The sequence below is a fragment of the Pseudoliparis swirei genome, chromosome 9, assembly GCF_029220125.1.
Source record: "Pseudoliparis swirei isolate HS2019 ecotype Mariana Trench chromosome 9, NWPU_hadal_v1, whole genome shotgun sequence".
NCBI classification, from domain to species: domain Eukaryota; kingdom Metazoa; phylum Chordata; class Actinopteri; order Perciformes; family Liparidae; genus Pseudoliparis; species Pseudoliparis swirei.
Window position 1 is genome coordinate 4,937,632 of NC_079396.1, and position 20,325 is coordinate 4,957,956.

The 20,325-nt window shown below is 44.7% G+C and overlaps 1 protein-coding gene across 2 annotated transcripts in view; it reads left to right on the forward strand.

Moving 5' to 3' along the window:
• The first annotated feature begins 5,576 nt into the window (after window positions 1-5,576).
• Window positions 5,577-20,325, forward strand: part of mib2 (MIB E3 ubiquitin protein ligase 2) — a 39,303-nt gene continuing 24,554 nt past the window's right edge. Inside the window, exons 1-3 of one of the 2 annotated variants that reach the window (XM_056423432.1) lie at window positions 5,577-5,725; window positions 13,902-14,294; window positions 15,535-15,706. In XM_056423432.1, the coding sequence (XP_056279407.1) occupies window positions 5,695-5,725; window positions 13,902-14,294; window positions 15,535-15,706 (596 nt within the window). In that variant the 5' untranslated portion in view covers window positions 5,577-5,694. The remainder of the gene's footprint in view (window positions 5,726-13,901; window positions 14,295-15,534; window positions 15,707-20,325) is intronic. The other variant, XM_056423431.1, reaches the window with a different exon arrangement.

Here is a 20,325-nt window from a genome sequence, read left to right on the forward strand (position 1 = left end):
TTAAATGATCTGTGTTGATTGCTGTTAAAAAGGCTCCCATTTCGTGTTTGTATGCTGAAGCAACTCCATAACCTCCTCCCACTTCCCTCCACAGCAATGTTGATTCAACCGATGAAGAAAGACAATGCAGCGAAGCATGAAGCACCTGGTGGTTGTTGTCGTGTCTGTTTGTTATTGTTGCCTGAGCTGGTTACTTGAAATCAAACCAAACCTTGAATTCACGACTTGTTATGTTTATTACGGGGAGCACGTGAAGGCAGCATTTGTAGTGACGTCATGCACGGGGCGTGTTGACATGGGCTGAGCGGCTGCCAAGCCTTCCAGTGTAACTCTTATTTGTCCTAAAACAAGCTCCTCTCGGCGGCGGACAGCGACCAGGAATCACACGTGACCCCAAAGTGGACATTGAGGACAGAGGCCCGGTAAGTATCTACTGCGTGAAATATGTTGTGTTTTCTTTCTACCAATAATTGATGTCCAAACATGGGTTAGCTATAGCTAGCGTCAACGTTAGGACGAGCTAGTAACATTCGTAGTTACGCGTAATCCCCCCGTCGTCTCGTGCCACAACGCCTCGCGCGCATTCCAGCCCTCGTTGACATGTCGTTGTCACCCCGATTCTCGTTACGTGTCACAACGTATTGCTGTATAATACAAACATGAGTTAGCTCGCTAGCGTCAACGTTAGGACGAGCTAGTAACATTCGTAGTTACGCGTAATCCACCCCGTCGTCTCGTGCCACAACGCCTCGCGCGCACTCCAGCCCCCGTTGACATGTCGTCACCCCGAGTGTCGTTACAACAACGTATTGCTGTATAATACACGCACGTCTCTCGCTTCTCTTCTTCTTCTTGAGGATTAATTCTCCTGTCAAAAGATGAAATAACGTCTCACTTAAAGAGGGCGACAGGAAGCTGCCGAGTTTGGATGTTAATTTTAGAAAACGGAGAAGAAATGACCCGACGCGTTTCTTCAACTATGCTAATGGCTGTGCTTTCTGTTCCCCCTTTCCAAATAACAAGAGTCATGAAAATGGCAAAACAAACATTTTGGGACGTCTTGTCTCCTCATTTATAGACCAGTGTCAGCTTTGATTTGACTAGCAGGCAAGCTAACGTGGGCTGTCATGGTCGGTTTACTGCTACCTGTCAGGTTGTCAGTCTGTGTGCTTTATGTTGTGTTGGACGGTGGAAATATATATATTTTAAATACAAAATATATACAATTAATTAAAAAAAGAGCAGCGGTATAAGGAGCATACTTTACAAATCAATGGCAAAGCACCGTTTAAGGAAGAATTCTCTGCAGTTGTTGATGAGTCTATTATGACGTCACGCACAACACCCCTTTACCCCCAACTTTACTTATTCTTTCCGGTCGTTTGGTAGCAATGAAGCAGAGCCCAGATGCAGTTGTCACACTTGGAGCTGCAACTGGACCCAGTCGGGGTTGCTCTCAGCCACACCAGCATGGAAGCTGTAGTTTCAGTCATCTGCTGTTTTATTTGCTCCTGCTTGGCATCCACACAACAACGTCACAATAACCACAGCGTGGAAAGCTCGCCGGCTTGTGTCACAGAGATTGCTGGTATATTTATATATATATAAATAATTAATTGACGCTATAACTGGTTCATAAAGGTGCAGGTTAAATCAAATGTATTTATTTATTAAATGAACAAAATAAAAGTAGAAAAAGGCCTGGCTGACAGACTCTCACAGTATTTTCAAAGTGGAGCTTGACTAGCTGTTACTACAAAAGACATTTCCCACAGTAACCAGTATGCTTAGCCATCAGCCAAAACCAGGATGTTTAAAACAATTTTTTTTTAACTGAGGTTGTAGAAAGCCGAATTTGTGCAAATTAGCGACCGGCTGTGAATTTGATCGGTCCGCTTTACGGTGGAATGTAATTCTTAGGGAGAGAGCCTCTGAAACTTGTGTGAAAACAAAATGTTTCCAAATAAAATTCTTTGAAAGCCAGTGAAAATAGTAACATTGCATCAGGAGGAATGTCAAGCGGTATCAAATCAATTCTCTTTCTCGTCATCAGGGGAATATTGTTCATCAGCTTTATGCTGGAGCACCAAGCACCGTTGAATCCCACGCTCTGTCGTTTTCGACTGCACATCGAATGCGAACCTGACCCGCCAGATGGTTTGTTGCACAGAACCAATGTGAGAAAGCCAAAATGAACCACCTGTCAATCAAACTCCTGCCGAAGCGAGTCGGGAGCCGTGTGGAAACGTCTCCTTTTTCAGCGAAGACATTTTATCCAGTTTTGATATAACGGATAGAAAACGGTAAAATTCTGCTGCTGTTTTACGACTCAAGTCGAGTGCTGCTTGATCCCGGGATCAAGTAGCCTGAAGGCCATTTCCCTCAGTTTCTTGCGAACCGGACGTTTGCCTGAAGTGGGCTGGGTAGTGGAGTGACCTTTGGTCCTCGCCGGGTTAGCTGCACTTTTCCCAATCGTAACGCTCCGCTCTTCGATGTTGATGTGCCCCGTCACGGGCCATGCGTACTCCGGTGAGAGAGACCGACAGATCTGAGATCCTCCCACAGCTGGACTGAGAAGGATTCAGACCAACAGCCCTCTGGCCTCTAGCCAGCCCCGTAATAGTTACAAAGATGACCGCTTCCCCCCGAGAGAGCGAGAGAGTCGGCACCTCCGGAGTCATCCAGTTTGATCTCTGTGGGACGATGTGTGGCCCGCGGCAGCCGTTTGTTACATGATAGGAATGCCGTGGAGAGTCGAAGCCATTGATTAATATTTATAAGCGAGGAATAGGGTGACATGCCGTCATGGTGATAGTCGGGATTGAATTCCAGAGGCAGAGTTGAGAGCCTGAGCAGTAATGATGGCTTGCTCAAGCAGTATTTATATCGTATAGTATAGGATTTGACTTTGCTTTTGTTACCCGTCCCCTCGATTTGTGTTTTTTCCCAGGCTGCCACCAGCAACCAACAGTTTTCCTGGTCTGATGACTGCTGTTGTGTGTGTGTGTGTGTGTGTGTGTGTGCCACCATCTATTTGAAGAGGAACTATCTGGATGAATGCACCCTTTTGTGTGATGTGGACCGACGCGCCTATTACACAGACAGCGGCAGCTTTGTTTACGAGATGGGAGAGCGTGGCGTCATAAACTTCATGATGAGCCCGCGTCCCGACCGCATCCTAAGCTCCCCGTTCACTCATCGGCTGCTCGTGTGACCCGGAAAATACCAGCTGCACATCCGTGCGAGTGTGTCCCTCGCATCAAACAGAACGCTGTTTTTTGGCCTGTTTTTGTTGGAAGCCATATTGCCGAGGTCTCCCCACAGCTGCGGACGCATTAAGGAGTATTGTTCAAGGCGATAGGCGAGCATGGGGGCAAACATTCCCAATCGCACCCCCCCCCCACACACACACTCTCTTCCCTCTTTCCTGTATGAGCCTGCAGGAGACTCTGGGCGAGCCAGTTTGCAACTAAAAATGAGGATCATGGCAGGTGCCCATTCATCAAAATCTTGTCCAACCCCACCCCTTTTCTTTCCCCTTGAGCGACGTGCACACACACACACACACACACACACAGACCCAGACAAAATAACAAAACACAAGACCCTCCCCCTCAAACCTATCGCCCCTCCCCCCCTACCCTCTGTTTCTGCTTGTCTGCTCATTGGCAGCAGAGCGAACGCTGTCCCCCCCCATGACATCCTTATGTCGTTCTCGATGCGCATGTGTTTGTTGTAGCGTACTGGTCAGGGGACGCGGTGCGTCGGCTTCGCGCGCGTGTGCCACCGGCGCTCGCATCCTTTTGTGTTTGGAATACAGCGTCAAAGGGAGTCCTCCGCGAAGCGAAGCCCGCTGGCCTGTTTTTCTATCGCCAGAGCAAAGGGTCCGTCGACCCGAGTGCAGCGCTCGTCGGGCGAGCCGCTGTCCCCGAGCTGTCCGCTCCTCCTCTCCTCCTCCACGGTGGTAATCCTCGCTGACACAACGCACAAAGGACTCGATGCCGGCCGCATCCTCCGGCAGCGGGGCTCTCTCCTCTTCCTCCTCTTCCTCCTGCTGCTCTGATCCCGTTTAGAGCCCAGGGCCGGACGCCCGAACAGCCGGACGCTGTTTCTGTGAGACGGCTTGCGACCGCATATCGCATCTCTGGAAATACCGGCCTGGTTGCTCTTGTCCTCCCCCCCCCCCCATTGTATCCCCTCCTCCTCCTCCTCCTCCTCCTCCTGGACCAGTTCATTCAGGGAGTGCATCCGAAAAGGACTTCAGCCCTGAGGAGGTGTTTTTTCTTTTCTTCAATTTTCTTTGATTGTATAACTTGCTGGAAACCGGCCGGACCACCGGTAGCTTCCTCCACCCCCCCACCCCCTTCTCCATCTGATGCGTTCATGTAGCAGGAGGTAGGAGCTGCTTTCTCTCCTTCTGTCTTTTTATTCCCTCTTTTTACCCAACTGTACACCACTATACCGACAGGGAAACCAGCTAAAACAAAGCGTGCTTCGTTCATCGAGCGATGCAGTTTCCATCAAGGGTAACGCTCGCACGTCTTTATTGTCAGACGGTGAGGTCCACGCGACGGTGCTGTTCTTATTTTAAAATGTGTTCTTGTCGTCAGTTTGAAAAATAGATGAGATCGGCGTGTCGGAAGTAAGAGCAATACATGCGTCTTCTTTTTAGGCTTCTAGTTTCGCCGTCACGGACCGTCATCGGGGACACATTTGATGATTCCACTGTTTTCCCGGCAAGGTAGAAATGATCACGCGCAAAAGATAAAACGGCGCGCAGGCGATATACGTCCGTGGCCACGATGCCACAGCTGTGCCACATGTCATTGCAATCCGTAGTTCAGCTTGTAGACGTGATACGCGGGCAGACATCTGGCTGGCTTCTATCAAACAGGCCAAACATTGAAGTGAACGTGTAAGGATGGCGATGTCGAAGTTGTGCATGTCCTTTTTTTTTTTACCCTGTAGATCAATGATTGCAGATAGTCTAATTACAGCACGGCGGGTGCCTTGGTTGGACTTACTTGAGTAGCTATAACCACATCGGGTACTTCTTACGTAACTACATCTCATAAACAATGGTTGATTGGATGATAACCCGATGATTGCGTTGCTGGACGAAATGTTTTGATTTTTTTGCTTCGGGTTAAGCGAATGCAAATAGCGGTTGAGAGCTTGTAATGCGCATGTGACTGAATAAATAAAAGCCCAGCGATGTGGGTTTACAGTTGTGCGAGTTAGGCCCATTTTGGGAGAGAATAGCCTCGGCAAACAACAGGAATGATCGAAGCTTCCCGTCACTACCGATTATGTGACATGACAATGGACAATTAATACACAAAGTAATGTGTTGACCTGAAACGCAGTCCACTTGGAGCACCAGCACTATTATTTATTTTACCTCACGCAGCCAGTATGTTATTTTTCTTCATTCTTTTCCCAGATAAGGCATCAGGCTTATCCTGTTTTTGAGCAACATCTGCCACAAAAAAAAAAAATCCACCAAACCCAGGAGAATAGAACAGAGAGCAAAGTTCACTAAACCAAATACTAAAAAAGGTTCACTCCCCCACGTCGGTAGGATGACGGCTTCATAGCGCTCAGGATTTCAGATGGTCCTGCTGGTTGACCCGGGAGAGCGGCGGAGCCGGGCTATCGGTGTCCCCGGCACATTGGAATCGTACAGTTTCCAACATGTTCAAAAGTAGACTGAAGATCATGGGCCGTGAGTATGACGATCCACGATAATTTGATATGATAATCTCCCGCACGGTGTCATGGAAGTAACAACCATATCATGTTCTGTCGTCGTGTTTTCATTTTGTGAAAGGCTCCGGGGATAAAGTTTGCCGATTTTAGGAATAAGTCTCCCGGTATCACATTAAAAAAAAAAAAAAAAAAAAAATTTGTTGACAGCAAAAATTTGAAGATGTCCAATTTTTTACATTTTGGATTAGTTTCAATCAATTGATTATATGTTAGATAATCATTTCGGCAGTACTCGGTGCCTTAAGTGAAGATTTGTGAAAAGGAAAGGAGGCCGAGCGGAAGCCTGAAATGGCCGAAAGAGTCTAACATTAAGCCCGTCGCCCACTCCACAAATGTGTTATTTGCTCCTCATTGATTTTCCTTGAAAGACCTCCGGCCACCAGATGTTTCTGACGTGAACCAGTTCCAGCAGGCTTTTAATCATTTCAGATATCGAGGTCGATGAGGCTAAAGCAATAGAGCTTGTGTGTAGATTGCTCTTTGCTAAGCATTTTGTTCCAGCGGCAGTGATATGACCCCCCCCCCACCCCCCTCCCCCAAATGAAACCAGCACAAGCAAGCAGCCTCTTCTTATTAGACAGGCAGCCCACGTGTCAAGAGCACACACGGCACCAGTAGGCCTCTGCTGTGTCAAACAGTAGTACGTATCTGATGACACCGGGTCCACCAGTAACACCCATACTCATTTCCCTTTTGGAAGCTGCTCAGTGACGGTCGGTCTGCCTGCTGGTTAATACTTTTATATATGCTCCATGTCTGTGGATCTGTTTGTTTACTGCCAGCTGATTTTCAGGTCTTCATTTTTTTAATTTGCAGCTTTTTAATGGATTCATTGACCCAATACATATCCACATCTACGACAATTAAATTACATTACTTATCATAACTTCATATTACATTTTATACTGATGTTTTAAACAATTTGTGGCAGTTTAAAAAAAGTGTGTGTGTGTGTGTGTGTGTGTGTGTGTGTGTGTGTGTGTGTGTGTGTGTGTGTGTGTGTGTGTGTGTGTGTGTGTGTGTGTGTGTGTGTGTGTGTGTGTGTGTGTGTGTGTGTGTGTGTGTGTGTGTGTGTGTGTGTGTGTGTGTGTGTGCGCGCGCGACAGAAGCCATCTGTTATTGCAGGAAGAGAGCCCTAATCCTGCCAGTCTTGGCCCTGACTCTATAAACTGTGATTTGTCGAATCTTTACAATTTAAACATTTGATTTTTCTATCGTTGTTGATATAGGCAATGTTTGATTTGAATTTATTAATAACTAAATCTCTCGCCAAACTGTCTTTAAACTTAAACTACATCTTAGTGGTTTACTTCCGCATTAAACTACACAATATATTGAAATCCACAAGTACACAGAGAAAAAATCACTAAAAAAGGGGAAGCTGGAGTCCACAATGTTCCTACCAGAAGTGTGTTTGTGCAAACGGCTTCCCTTTTTATATGTTTCACTTAATTTCCACAAGAGGTAATATCTTTGGCGGTACGTAGTAATTGTTCACTGCTGTTTTTTAAGGATGCAGTTTTCTAGCAGTGACCGTCTGTCAACACCAGAGCAAACCAAAGAGTTGGTGACGTACGTGTTCTTAAATGTAGGTGATAGGTTATGTGGTTTTTCTTGTAAAACAGTTCCTCAACCCAGAACGCTAGATAGTGGACCTGCTTTACCGCAAACGTGAAAGTAACCAAAGAGCCTCTGTTTTTTTGTGTTGATTCCTCATGATTATCTATCCACACTCAGAATGCCAGGAGCTGTGTAAAAAGCCGTCCACTGCCCCGTGGACAGCTCCTGTGTTTTCATGCTGACATGTTTGATGATTGGGAAATGATTTCAGTGCATAAAAAAGAGCCTACAGACTGTCATTTTTTGGACCGAGAGTGGAGTATAAGCAGCCTGCTTTCCAACCTTTTGATCCATTACGTGCCATATGTTTTCATGCTCAAGCAGATGCCTTTAATACCAAAATGACATTGTAATCTTGATGAGCGTGCAAGACTAATCTCAGCCGCATTACAGACATCTGTCTGCCCTGTTATTGGATTCTTTCAAGAACTTTTGTCTTTACCTCAACCCTGTGACTGAACTATCAGGCTATACAACTAAAAACATATGAGGTGAAAATTACCAGATGTTTTTTTTTTTTTAAAAAGCTTAAGGCTATTTACACACAAACGTGGAAAGACTTTAAAACAATACTTGTTTAAAGTTCCCTCTACATTTTTGCTTCAGTCCCTCCCTCGTTCTTGTAATTTAGATCAATGGTGGTTTTAAACAGGGAAATCATGGATTAACAATCTCCATTTGCATTTGATTGTAGGGTAAGACTCGTTCTGGGACCTCAGATTACTTGTTTTGTGTTGCAGCACCGGCAATCACGTGTCGCACTGTTGTTGTTATGCCTGTTGACGACCGTACACCCATACAATCATGATTTCACAAAAAGAGCACATTACTCCTGTATTCGCTGCTCTGCTCTGGCTCCCCTCAAAATCAAGAATCACATTTAAAATTCTTCTCCTCACCTACAAAACCTTGATTGGTGATGCACCATCATATCTTAAGGAGCTTGTAGTACCATATTGCCCCACTAGAGAGATTGTAGTACCATATTGCCCCACTAGAAAGCTTGTCATACCATATTGCCCCACTAGAGAGATTGTAATACCATATTGCCCCACTAGAGAGATTGTAGTACCATATTGCCCCACTAGAGAGCTTGTAATACCATATTGCCCCACTAGAGAGCTTGTAGTACCATATTGCCCCACTAGAGAGATTGTAATACCATATTGCCCCACTAGAGAGATTGTAGTACCATATTGCCCCACTAGAAAGCTTGTCATACCATATTGCCCCACTAGAGAGATTGTAATACCATATTGCCCAACTAGAGAGATTGTAGTACCATATTGCCCCACTAGAGAGCTTGTAATACCATATTGCCCCACTAGAGAGATTGTAATACCATATTGCCCCACTAGAGAGATTGTAGTACCATATTGCCCCACTAGAGAGCTTGTAATACCATATTGCCCCACTAGAGAGCTTGTAGTACCATATTGCCCCACTAGAGAGATTGTAGTACCATATTGCCCCACTAGAGAGATTGTAGTACCATATTGCCCCACTAGAGAGCTTGTAGTACCATATTGCCCCACTAGAGAGCTTGTAGTACCATATTGCCCCACTTGAGAGATTGTAGTACCATATTGCCCCACTAGAGAGCTTGTAGTACCATATTGCCCCACTTGAGAGCTTGTAGTACCATATTGCCCCACTTGAGAGATTGTAGTACCATATTGCCCCACTAGAGAGCTTGTAGTACCATATTGCCCCACTAGAGAGCTCGTAGTACCATATTGTCCCACTAGAGAGCTTGTAGTACCATATTGCCCCACTAGAGAGCTTGTAGTACCATATTGCCCCACTAGAGAGCTTGTAGTACCATATTGCCCCACTTGAGAGCTTGTAGTACCATATTGCCCCGCTAGAGAGATTGTAGTACCATATTGCCACACTAGAGAGCTTGTAGTACCATATTGCCCCACTAGAGCTTGTAGTACCATATCGCCCCACTAGAAAGCTTGTAATACCATATTGCCCCACTAGAGAGCTTGTAGTACCATATTGCCCCACTAGAGAGATTGTAGTACCATATTGCCCCACTAGAGAGATTGTAGTACCATATTGCCCCACTAGAAAGCTTGTAATACCATATTGCCCCACTAGAGCTTGTAGTACCATATCGCCCCACTAGAAAGCTTGTAATACCATATTGCCCCACTAGAGAGATTGTAGTACCATATTGCCCCACTAGAGAGCTTGTAGTACCATATTGCCCCACTAGAGAGCTTGTAGTACCATATTGTCCCACTAGAGAGATTGTAGTACCATATTGCCCCACTAGAGAGCTTGTAGTATCCTATTGCCCCGCTAGAGAGATTGTAGTTCCATATTGCCCCACTAGAGAGCTGTGCTCACTAAATGCGCGGCTACTTGTGGTCCCTAGAGTCCTAACATGTAGGATGGGAGCCAGAGCCTTCAGTTATCAAGCTCCTCTTTTATGGAACCATGTCTCTTAGAGGCCCTAACATTGTTCCACTCTAAGTAGTAAAGCCACTAGGAGGTGAACGGGTCGTAACATAACATTTATCAACGTGCAATACCATTGCAATACATTATATTACTTACAGCACAACACAGGATCACCTTGACATCAGCACCTTGACACGACCACATTCAAAGACCACATTCAAAAACTATTCGCTTCCCATCCACCCACCTGTTCTCATTAGCAGGCACTTGCCTACATTGCCATGGTAATGCGCCACCCTGTGTTCAAATGTAGTAAGTGCATGTCCCAAGTCACTCTGTGTTTTTAAAAAGATATAAGAAAGCATAAAAACTAAATTTTCGGCTCCTACAGTCTGGGTTGGCGTCAAGAGAGCGGCAGGCTGGCGAGTGGCAGGCTGGCGAGTGGCAGGCTGGCGAGGTGTCGAGCAGGCTGGGAGAACGGGGAGGCGGCAGGTTGGGTCATTAAGGCAGGCAAGAGAGAGGCAGTGAACCTGAGGCTTAGGTAAACACAGATTACATAAAGTCATAAGCAAACAATCCCTGAGAACCTAGTTTGGCCGTCGCATTTAGTACCACATGTGAGAACTGACAGTCTGGCGACGAGATGGAATATGTCAACGGTTGGCACTTGATGAGCGGAGGCGTGGCAGCTGTGCAGGTTGTTTGGCAGCAGGAGGGAATGAAGAGTCATACGACGCAATGAAAGGAAAAATGGTCGGGACACAATAGGAGTGGGGAGAGGCACACCGAGACCACAGCGCTCTGTTCCAAATCCTGTGAGGATTGTTGTAACACAGGTTCTGCTGTTGTTTCATCCAACATCATAGCACTGCTTTGTGTCCAGTCTGAGCCACCGTCTACCACACATCTCTGCATGTAAGCTTAAAACAAACAAGAAAATCGATTACAACGTCCAGCACTTTTAAAAAGCACATGAAGGGATGGCTGTTGTGCACATATGGAGTTGAACCAGGGTTAGCAGTATTAGTAGTCAAGGATATGTGATGTATTGATGTTATATGAATGAATGAAGCCTTTAATGTGGAAATTAATTAAGTGCAATATATCTGTGTGCAATATGTTGAATGTGAAATATCTTTCTTACACTGATATTTTCTCTTATTTCTTTTATATATATATATGTGTATGTATATATATATATATATAAATGTGTATGTATATGTATGTATATATATATATGTATTAGGGCTGTCAGCGTTAACGCGTTAATCTATGCGATTAATTTGGCCGCGTTAACGCACTAAAATATTTTAACACAATTAACGCAACTTTGTTTACTTCCGGTGTTCGTTGAAGTTTTTACACTCAAACCGAGTGTCAAGCCGCGGCAGTACGGTTTGACACTGTTTCCGTTTTTAAAACGATTATTTCTCCGCGAAAATAAGGAGCAGAAATCAGTTTAAACTCGTGGATGAATCAGTCGGGTTTCCTCCTGCTCCTCCTTCCTCCCGTCTCCCCCTTTGATACACAGAGGAACGGAGGGGCGACCTGTCGGTGACGCGGCGCGGAAAGAACTCGTCACACGAAACCTTCAACGTGATTGGTCAATCCGTTTGTCTGTCAACATTTTGGGAAAAGAACAACCAATGAACACTCAGTAAATCACAAAGGACCTCCCACCTCACGGGTAAGGCTCTATAGCAGCCTGTCAGTCAGAGAGCAGAGAACACGGCACCAGGACAACTGAGCCTCATTGAATAGAGCTGAGATTGTTCTGGAATGTTTGATGTAGAACACGTGGGTATGTGTCATATGCAAACGCCTTTAAAAGGTGAATTTTGTTGTTGTTGTAAAATGTATAAAATGAGCCCAGCCTCCAGAGGGTGAACAGGACATATTTGAATGTCAGTCAGTCACCAAGGCCACTGGTTCTGCTGTTCAATGTTAAAGATGACAGGACCAATGGGGTCTCAATATACTTTTTTTTTTTACTAATCTGATGTTTCACTGAAGAAACAATTTATCATCCACAATATTAAATACCTTGCTGGCACTTTATAGGTAGGAGCCTCTTTGAAAACACAGCTCTGTGTGAAGTTTGGTCTTTAAAAAGAATGAACTTTTAACTTTTAACTTTTAATTGCGATTAATCGCGATTAATGAATTTCAAAATGTGCGATTAATTAGTTTAATTTTTTTAATCGATTGACAGCCCTAATATTTATATATATGTGTATGTGTCTCGGTCACTCGGCCTGTACTTTCTGGCCGGGGGACAGACAGACGATGGAAATCACACTTGCGGCTGTAATTGGCTGCATTAACATTTTAATTTAAAGTGTTCATCAATGTACACACCCCCGCTCGAACAAAAAGCAACTTAACTTTGCGAAGCTCCAAAACGTATCGACGCTAAAGTTAATGGCTTCTTAATCACTCTGGAAAGTGGACATTGGTGTGTATGTTTGCCGAAGGTTTATCGCTCTATTTTAAATCCTCTACGCTCCAACACGCGAGGCCTCTGAAGTAGTGCTAGGGCGTGTTAATACACAGCAGGGCCTGGATTTGAGCCAGTTTGAATATGTGCAAAACTCCCTTGAGGTGCATATGTCAGATCTCCTCAGCGGACTTTCATCTTCTTTTTTTCTAAATCAGATTTTTAGGAAAGAAGCATGAACACGGGCGGATAATCGCAATCTGCATCTTGTGGTCCGCCGTGTAGGAAGCCGTACTTGTTGGTGGGACACGTGGTCCGGGGCGGGATGCGCTGTACTTGTGTTTTTACAAGCCTGCAGTTTTCCTTTTCTGCAAAACTCACAAACGCGTCATTGTTGTGCGAGCGCACATATAAATAGCCCTGCAGTATCAACAGGGAATGCTTTATGTTTAGTTTGTGTCTCGTTAATGCTTGTAATGATCGTCGATGGAGAACACTGCGCCAGTGCTTTAAAAGAATATTTGTAACCACATGTGATCTGAGTACGGTAAGTGATGTCGCTGAGGGTCGAGCTCTCCAGCAAAAGTTCCTCTCTGTATCGCTGACTCGAGCCAACGCACCGATGTTCCTTCCTGCGTTCACACTGGTCTCTAGCACCCGGCAGCAGTCATGAAAACACTGACGGCATCAGCCACGAGTTCTCGTGTCTGTCTTTATGACGCAATTTTGATTTTTTCATGTCTTCTTTAGAACGCTCTGGGATTTCTGTTCAGGCACGCCCATGCAAATGTCCGGGATGCGTACAATGCTGCACCAGCTGTGATTATCCCGGCCAAAATAAACGGGATTCACGATATTACACCAACAATCATCTAAATATGCTTGAATCTGTTAAAATGGCACCAAAAAAAAACCATACTTGATTCACTTTAGCTAAACCACTGTTGTCATTGCATCACAGTTACGACACATGGCTTCTTAGAGTGAACATTTTTTTTTTGTTTTTGGGGATTTTCTTTTTATTCAACAATAAGAACACCAATACAACAAGTCATCAACAACATCGACAAGCAGAATTACAAATAAAATATAAAAAAACAAAATAGGGGGGAAAGAACAGAAAAACCTGCTGTCATGTCAATTCTGTGTGAACATTGTTTTTAGTGAAAAACAAACAATATGAGTGTAAACGGGGAAAAAAAGAAAGTCTGAGTTTGCTTTATTTCAAAAAATAAAATAATCGTCAGATTCTATTTCTTCCACTTCTCTGGCATGATGGCGAGCCAGACGGATAACTCTTGTGACGACACACTCCATGGTCCCGATAATGCAAATTCAATGTGTGTGTGTGTGTTTTTGTGTGTGTGTGTGTGTGTAGCAGCAGGGCGTAGCAGTCGTGTCCAGCTGCTCTCTCTAGAAATGTGACATGACCCACAGCAAGGCCTTCAGTGGATGATCCACAAACATTGCTCTGAAACTAATGAGGCATCTGGTGTGTTGCTCCGTGAGTCCCTCAGCTGCCACGGACTTGTAGCTGGACAACACACAGGTTGCGTGATTTCCTTATTTAGGAAGCAAAGGAAAGGAACCCGAGTGTCTGTGGCTGTCGGTATCTTAACTATTTCTAGTTTTCACTTTCTCTTTCTCTTCTCTCGCCTCCCAGTCACCCCCGACCTGTTCCCGGAAACACCCCTGTTGCCGTCCCTGCCCGTGATATCGACGGCACGGTCCGGCCACGCTCAGCAGCCCCGGCGGCGCAGCAGCGGGTGTGAGAGCGCTGCCGGGCCTCGGCCGGTGCGCTCGGCCCCCGGGCCGGGCCCCAGCAGAGGCAGCATGGAGGTGGGCATGCGCGTGGTCCGCGGCCTCGACTGGAAATGGGGAAACCAGGACGACGGCGAGGGCCACGTGGGCACCGTGGTGGAGATCGGGCGGCAGGGCAGCACCACCACGCCGGACAAGACGGTGGTGGTGCAGTGGGACAGCGGCACGCGGACCAACTACCGCACCGGCTACCAGGGCTCCTTTGACCTGCTGCTTTATGATAACGCGCAAATCGGTAAGCACTCGTGACTCAGGGGTCACACTGAACCACCACAGCAAACGAGCTGATTCTAGTTTATTCTATTACTTTATTCATGAGTGTGAGCAGCTCTCAAAAGGATTGTCCTGTGCAGCTGCAGAACATGCACAAATCAGACCAAAGGGAATCATATCAAAGCAACCAAACGGGGAAATGTATTCCCAACTGTGCTGCCAAGCAAACCGCATCTCAGTGTGCCATGTGCTATTTGCACATATTTAAATGAGGTAATATTCAGATATTTGGTGTAAAATGTTCCCATTTCCAAAGACAAGCGCTAAAAGCCACACGCGGATAGAATGAAATTATAAGCGTCTTCAGATAGTTGATAGTTTTATGAGGGGTCTCCGCACAAAGTCATTTATTTTTGGACGCAATGACATGAAAAAAGGAAGGAATAAAGCTCCCACACGTGTCATTTCTGACAAACACCTGAGAGAAAAATAAAGAAGAAGAAACGAATGATTCCTTTCCCTAATGGGGGGGTGTACATTTTGTCTTTTCTTTTCTCTCTTCTTTAATTGCCTTTGTGTGGTTCGGATGGGAGTGGCGCTCTGACGAGCCCTCTGCCTCGGGCTGACTCTCACAACCTGCACACTCGCCTCAAGCACATTTATACTTTGCCACATGGATAGCTACAAGACCCAAGACCCAAAAAATAAATAATAATTGCACCCACCAGCAAAAAACACTCTGGTCACCTGTAATATAATTTACTTGTGAATCCCAATAATTGAGACATTGAGACCCCCCCCCCCCCCCCCCTTTAACCTCTTCAGACATCATCATCATCCTCAGTTTCTGTGAAGTTTTAAAGCCCTCAAATTTAAAATCCAGGTTCAGTTCAAGCACAAATGAGGCTACCAAAGACTATCTCTCAGACTATCTCTCAGACTATCTCTCATTCATCTGCATTCCGGCTCTATTCTAGGAACGTCAATGACACGTACAATAGGGCTCATTAGCATTTTGCTCCATTTGAAGCAAATATCTTTCCGCCTCATGAGCTTGCCCTTTAACGGAGAGGAGAGGCTGAGGAGCTAGAGGGGGGTATTTGTGTCATGCGGTTTGCGCCTCAGTTCTTTCACATCACATGACATGGCATCGGCCTTGACTGCCGCAGTGACTTGCATATGGGAGACGCGTAGCATCGTGTTGACATTGTAACCACACTCACCTTTTCTTCCCCTCCCTCCCTCCCTCCCTCCCTTTCCAGGCGTGCGTCACTCCAACATCATCTGTGACAGCTGCAAGAAGCACGGCATCATGGGAATGCGATGGAAGTGCAAAGTGTGCTTCGACTACGACCTGTGCACGCAGTGCTACATGAACAACAAGCACGACCTCGGCCACGCCTTCGAGCGCCACGAGACGGCGCACTCCCAGCCGTGAGTACCGCGGCGCGGCAGATCCTCGATCGAATTACGGTCGCGGCGTCGGCCGTCACGATGTCTCCGTTTCGACCCGCGTCCTCCGTCCACTCTGACAACACGGAGATCTCATGAGTGTTGTTCCCGCCGATTAATTGCCGTCTGGCTGCTGTCCGTCGACGCGGGCCAGCAGGTCGAGGCGGGGCTTAACTCGTATCGTCAGGTTTTCAACTCTCGTGTGCGTCTGCGTGCTTTTGCCAAGTTTATCAGGGCAAACGGATATATTGCTTGGTTGTGTTCAGGAGCTTTTTAAAAAATCAGAATCAGAACTGTTTATTTCCAAGTACGTTATATACATGGAAGGAGCTTGACTTGTTGAAAAAGGCGCGTAACAATTTATCAGTCACTGTCCACATGATGGGGTTTATTGCCAACATTCTTAAGTCAGCTGAGGCAAACCACACTTGTTTTGGATAAATGTTTAGCGTGCTGATTCCAAGATTACCGAAGAGGCTTGACTGTCAGCTGGATGGCCTGTTCTCGTTCTAACGAGGTGATATATATATGGACCAGACTTATTTTCCTATAGTTTAACCTGGTCCGGGTCAAACACGGCTACATGTATTTTCCTGCTGTCCAAGATGCGAATAGTGGGTGTTAATCAAGACAGGTTACTCTCTAGCTTCCATCTGATCTTCTAGTTATGTGTCTATGTATATATATATATATATACAATTACATATTTTGGCTTTTAAGGGAAACCCGGCCTGCAGTAATTATTTAGCATTCTGACAGTGGGAATCTTATTTCGTCTCCCACCTCAGTTTCTCTTTCGAAGTATTGATTTGTCACTGAGGCCCAACAGTTTGGCTCAGCAGTGTCCTTCATTATGGCGATTTTTGTGTGCGGAACAAACATCTTTACGTAACCCTCCAAACGGGTCAAAAACAGGTCACTGTCTTCCATCTGTGAACGCTGGACAAATACTCGCCCGTTCTCATTCTGACGAAACGGTTTTCCTTTCATCAAATTCTGCGAAAATGTTTTCGAGACATGTCGGAGTTCATACGTGTTAGGTGGGGCAAGGTTTGGACCCAAACGCAGCAGGCAGAGTTCTCAGAAAACACAGGATTTATTATTAAAGATCTAGCAGGAACAGGGACAAGAACCGGACAGGAACAAAAACGAACAAGCAGAAAGACACAAGCTAAATACACTGGGGAAACGAGACACAGGTGGAAACAATCAGGGCGTGGCTGGGAACAATCAGGAACGAAAACAGACAAGCACAGGGAAGGAAGCGCAGGGAAACAGGAAACGAGACAGGGACTTCAAAACAAAACAGGAAACACTCCAAATCATAACAGTACGGTGATTAAAATCCTGGGGAAATGGTTATTTCCAGGCTTGGAAAAGTCCTGGAAGTTCAATGTGGCTCCAGAAGCTCTGTAAATAAATGATTCCTTGTGGGCAGGATGGAAAGCGCTCGTAGAGGAAGTCATCATGACGTGACAAGAACTCTAATCTAACTAATGTCGCTGCTTCATCAACGAGGAAGTGAGCTCCATTTCCTTCTGGGGGCGTGGCCAGATTATCCAGCTCGACGGAATGAGCCTGCGCTGGAGCAGGTTAAAACATTTTTATTTGTTGCCATGGTGATTTTTCCAAACTTGCTTCGTGGAACCGAAAAGCCTCGCTTGTGTAACCTCATCCTTGACATTATCCCGCTAACTACGTTAGCTGGGTACGAGAAAATAGGGCCCTGCAGTCCCTCGACAGACAATAACAAACATAAAACAATAACAAACAATACAGAATAAGACACACGACAGCAGTATAAGTGGTAAGAAGAACACAAAACACACACAATGCAAAGCTACAGTACAGCACGTTCAAAGTAAGTAATAGATACTATTAAAACTAAGTAATAAAAACCATTAAAAGTAAGTAATACGAGCCATAATAGTTTTGCTCGGTGAGTACAGCGCTGACATCTTTTATTTCATTAATCTGAATGATTATCGAGGAGAAAATGGAGCCCGGTTGTTGGAGCCGTTTGTCTGCAGCTCTTCAGCCGGATTGACGTCACGGATGACCTCTGCGCTCGTCTTCTCGGTTACTGCCCTCGGGGGGGAGATTATTCCTCTGGAATCTGAAACATGGATTGGTTATTGATGTCCGTGAGTGGCTGTAAAGGCCGTGACTCAGCCGAGGTCAGCGAAGCGGCCGTGATGTAAATCTCTTTCAACATCACGGCGTCCAAACAGTATCGTGTATTTATTTACACATTTTCCGGCGGCGCTCAGGATGTTGGTTTGCTGTGCATCACCGAGCGCTCTAAATGTACATTGCCATGACAACAGTGTCCTTAAGATATATTTATTTTGCTCTATCATTGCTTGTTGTTGCTCCACTCTTTAGTCTGACCCTTACTCCACATTATCCGATCTGTTTTCTGTTTGCAATGATAAAACACACTGGAGGTGAAGTTAAAATATATTTCAGCTTCTTTCTGCGATCGCATTTTGAAGTATTACATATGTGTGTGAACAAAGTGAGTTTGACACTGTGGCATTAAATTGGATTGAGATTTAATCGACAGAGTCCTAAATAAAAATATGAATGATTACATTTGTATTGATTCTTTACGTCTTGTTTAGCTTCATCCAAGTTTTAAAACTCAAAGGTTTAAAATGAGATGAAACATTGCTTGCTGATTTGCTGATATGTGAGTGTATTATTATTATGAATGTTATTATTATTAATATTATTCTTCTTCTTTCATAGTCATAATTAATTTTACATTTGCATTTGCTTTGGTTGCCCACTTAATAATAAAACTATAATGACTTGTGCAGGAAAATAAAGACAAACCAGAAAGAAATATATATATATATATATTTTCTTTTTATTATTATTTATTGAAAGTATGCATCAATTCGATATTTCTTGTCTTTTTAGACAGTTGATACCACATGTGAAGATTCTCAGATGATGCCCATCTTATCTTTACATATTTATAGAAGGAAAAATGCAAAACATAGGAAAAATAACGAAAGAATACTGAACAACAACAACAACAAATCTTATAAATGTCCATTTATTTGTGTTTGTGGTGGGCCTTTGTGTCCATTTATATATATCTATATTTTTTTTAACAGCACGAATCTCTGCTCTTATCCATTCACGACTTTTACCCAGTGAAAATGGAGCTGTGACTGTCACCCAGGGGTGGGAAGGGGCTCACATGTGAGAGAACATCATCACATGAAGGTCATTGCTCTCCTGGCCGAGTGCATTGCAGTAGAGGAACACTCCACAGTAAACGCACACTGCTTCTTTATTCCTGGACCGCACTGACCCATATTTTCTGACGGCATATCAAAAGACTAATTTATATACTCGCTTGATAGTTGCCTGGAAAGACAAATTTAGCTTGGTTTCATAATGAGTGGGGCTTCTTGTTGTGCCAGCAGTGATTTATGTAAGGAGACTGCAGTTTGGGCTTAACATAGTTAACAAGGACATGTGGACCAAACATGTGTGTGAGGGTTTAATGACTATTTAAGAAGGGCAGATCTATTTGTAGGTTATTGACATACTGCGGGGGTGAAACTCCGCCGGTGTCCTGAGGGCACGATGGGAAGTTGTCAACACGATTAAACTGCTGCAGCTCCCGGACACTGGGCCAGACGTGACGAGAGACCTTAGCCCGCAGGTGTCAAACATAAGGTCCGCCACAAACACGAGGCCCGCCACGTCACTGCATGTGGCCCCCAATGGCTTGAAAGACATTTGATCACCTTTTCTTAAAGAAATGTAAGAAAAATATCCTGTGCTTTTATTTTGAAGGTTTCAAATTAAATGGGTTTATGTTATATTATTAGAGCATCTTCTCATGTACCATATTTCTACACTAATCTAGATTCTAGATAAGCAATAATCAAATGCAAAGAGAGTTATTTAACAATATGTTCAGGAGTAGATTATACAGTGTATAAGATAAGTGAAGACGAGCAACTAAATCTTGATGAGCATAAATAGTTGGAGTAAACCTTCCGACGGCTAGAATATCACAACTAATATACAAATACAATGTGCAAATAAAACAAAGGAGAAAGTTTAAATAAATATATAATCTACTGTGTTACAGTTACAACCCTTTGAGGGCAGCCGTGATGCTGATGTGGCCCACGGTGAAGATGAGTTTGAAACCCCTGCCTTAGCCGGATGTACCGTATATATATATATATGAGCGTTCCTTTGTAATTACAACCCGATTTAACTGGATTATAGCATGCTGACATTCTCAGCTGTGCGGATTAGCGTGTTCACAGAAGACGTGGAGAGACACCAGGTGTTGTGTACAAGGTGCTGCTCATGAAGCACGAAGCTGCGTACCAGTGTCACATTGTGACTCGTGTGTTCTTCTCGCATCTCAGATTTAGGGGATTTTTTGTTTGTTAATGTGAATCTTCAGGATTTGACAATAGTACAGATTATTTAGTTTTGTGGCAAACAATAATTTCTGTTTCAAACACTGCGAACGTTTATGCTACTTTGACTGTGTGTGTGTGTGTGTGCATGCTGACGATGCTCAGTGTGGCATATGCGTGTGCCATAAATTTACGAGGGAG